The sequence below is a fragment of the Maylandia zebra genome, linkage group LG18 (assembly GCF_041146795.1).
Source record: "Maylandia zebra isolate NMK-2024a linkage group LG18, Mzebra_GT3a, whole genome shotgun sequence".
In the NCBI taxonomy this organism is placed as follows: Eukaryota; Metazoa; Chordata; class Actinopteri; order Cichliformes; family Cichlidae; genus Maylandia; species Maylandia zebra.
Window position 1 is genome coordinate 15,394,541 of NC_135184.1, and position 2,380 is coordinate 15,396,920.

At 43.1% G+C, this 2,380-nt stretch overlaps 1 protein-coding gene across 1 annotated transcript; it reads right to left on the reverse strand.

Moving 5' to 3' along the window:
• Nucleotides 1-2,380, reverse strand: LOC101477140 (aquaporin FA-CHIP). Its single transcript, XM_004542847.3, has 4 exons — nucleotides 1,963-2,380; nucleotides 1,110-1,271; nucleotides 894-974; nucleotides 1-622 (listed from the first exon to the last, which is right to left on the reverse strand). The coding sequence occupies exons 1-4, from the start codon at nucleotides 2,323-2,325 to the stop codon at nucleotides 443-445; spliced, it is 786 nt and encodes a 261-aa protein (XP_004542904.1). The 5' UTR covers nucleotides 2,326-2,380; the 3' UTR covers nucleotides 1-442.

Here is a 2,380-nt window from a genome sequence, read left to right on the forward strand (position 1 = left end):
TAAAGAACACAATATTTTTTTAATATCCAGTGTTTTCTTTTACTTAAAAAAGTGAGAGGTGTTTCAAAAGTGCACACACAATACATTATCCATCAGAAATAAAACGTGATAAAGATTCATAGAAATATGTATACAAAAATGGCTCAACCTGGAATACTGATATTGTAAAAACAAACATTAACACTCGACTCTGTTGGGAATTTTAGAGTTAACTTGTCTCAGCGGTTTTTGGCCAAGCACCAGTTTTTTTGGGATAAAAAAACTGGTGCTTGGCCAAAAACATGAGCAAAATAGGAAGGAAGCACTAACTGACCCGTTGACCACAATCCTCATTGGTTACCTTAAAACAGGAGAAAAAAACCCACTAACATACTAAACTAAATTCTAATGCTTTTGTACAGGAGTATAGATATTTACAATAGCATTTCATGTTTGCGTAGCACTACTTTGAGGTCATCTCCATAGTTGTTGCATCGTTGCCTCCGTTGACGTCATAGTCACCCACTGGCCCGCTGACCAGCACCTTCATGCGGTCGGGGAAGTCATCGAATTTGGGAGAAAGCAAGAAATCGTACAGAAGAGCTGCTGCCACACCGCCACACATTGGACCCACCCAGTACACCTACAAAGGGAGAGCTTTGATCAATGTCTGGCATCATTACAAGACAAAGAGAAACGCAGATTCCGGTCATGGTCAAAAGGCTTACTTTAGTCGATCTCTCTAAATGCAAAACAATAGGAAAGCTGTAACTGATTAACACATGCAGGAAGATTCACAAGTAATTGAGGCATCTGTCTGCTGATGAATTATTGAATTATTTAAGCTTGACATATAATATCCATGCAGAAAAAATGTGAGGTATGCGTAAAGTGATTCCCCCCCTCTGACTTACCCAGTGGTCTGTAAAATTGTTCATGATCAAAGCCGGGCCGAAGGAGCGAGCAGGGTTGATGCCACAGCCTGTGTAGCTGATCTGCAGTCAATCAACAACAACAAATAGGCAACGTGAGAGAATATCATCAGCAGGAGCAGAATCCTGCCATATCTGCTCCTGGTTCCCTTTTTACAAGTTATATATGACTGACGATGGCGTTAAAGTGAAACTTACAGCTGCCAAGTGTCCCAGGCAGACTGAGAGGCCAATGGCCAAGGGTGCAGAGCCGGTGACATCACGCCGTCTTTTATCAGTGACCGCAATGACACACAGCACCAGCTGGAAGGTCGCCAAAAGCTCTATGCCTACGCCTTGGCTGGGTGTGACGCCGTTGAGCTGTGAAAGTTAAGGGAGGAATCCAAAACAACACTTTGTCAGACTTTGTCAGACTTTGTCAGATAGATAGATTGTTTCCTAGCACAACCACTTCCTATTTAGTAGCTCCTGGCATTGCCCAGGAAGCCTGACAGCAATCTGGCAGTGCTGCAAAGTGCCACATTGCTTGTTCATATTTCTTTCGTGGAAAACATGGTTATTATTGTTCACATTAAGTGGAGCTGTGCGGCTTCTCGAGGTGGGGGGGTGGGGCTGGGTGATATCAGGTCCTACCAGTGCTGTTTTTCAGTAAGGAGAGAGCTGTGGGTGCTAATTACAGAGTGGTGTAGCATTAAGTAATAACTGCTCATTAATTTAAGTGAAGAATTCTGGTATTCAAAACCTCAATTTCCAGAAACAGATTGCCAAAGTACAAGTGGGTGGACACTATATATATTTCCTATTTCTTTTAGCTGTTGCAGCATGGCATACTTTAATAATAATGTGTCATCACTATTCATTAATAAGTATTGACAGAATGTCCCAAGAACCACATAATCAGTGCCAATTCAGCACTTACATCCTTGTAAAAGTTTCAGTTTTCACCGTGAAGGTACTTTAAATACACAATGTTGCATCATCGCATCGCTGTGCTTTTATTTTTGCTATTAATGCAGAAATGTTTGAAACTGAAGATAAAGTTTATACTTACAGCGTTGACCCCCAGTTCAGTTCTGTTTTCAGGCCGTGTTCCATACACAATGCCACTGGCTAGGGCTGAGCCCAGCATCTGGGCAATAATGTACATGATAGCCTTGAACACACTGATCTGGCAGCTGGCAAGCATCCCAAGGGTGACTGCAGGATTCAGGTGGGCTCCACTGATGTGGCCTAAACTTTGGGCCAGAGTGGCAATGGCAAGTCCAAAGGCCAGTGACACCTTCACCTCTTGGTCTGGATTACTGTTGTTTGTGTTCCCAATAGCTGTGGCGATGCTGAGAAAAATAAAAAGGGTCATCCCAACCAGTTCGGCCAGAACTGCCCTCCAGAAAGCCTTGCTCTTGAACTCTCTCATTTTGGCAGCTGTGGGTTTGAGCTGGTCCTCTGTAAGATGTACTCACAAACAACAG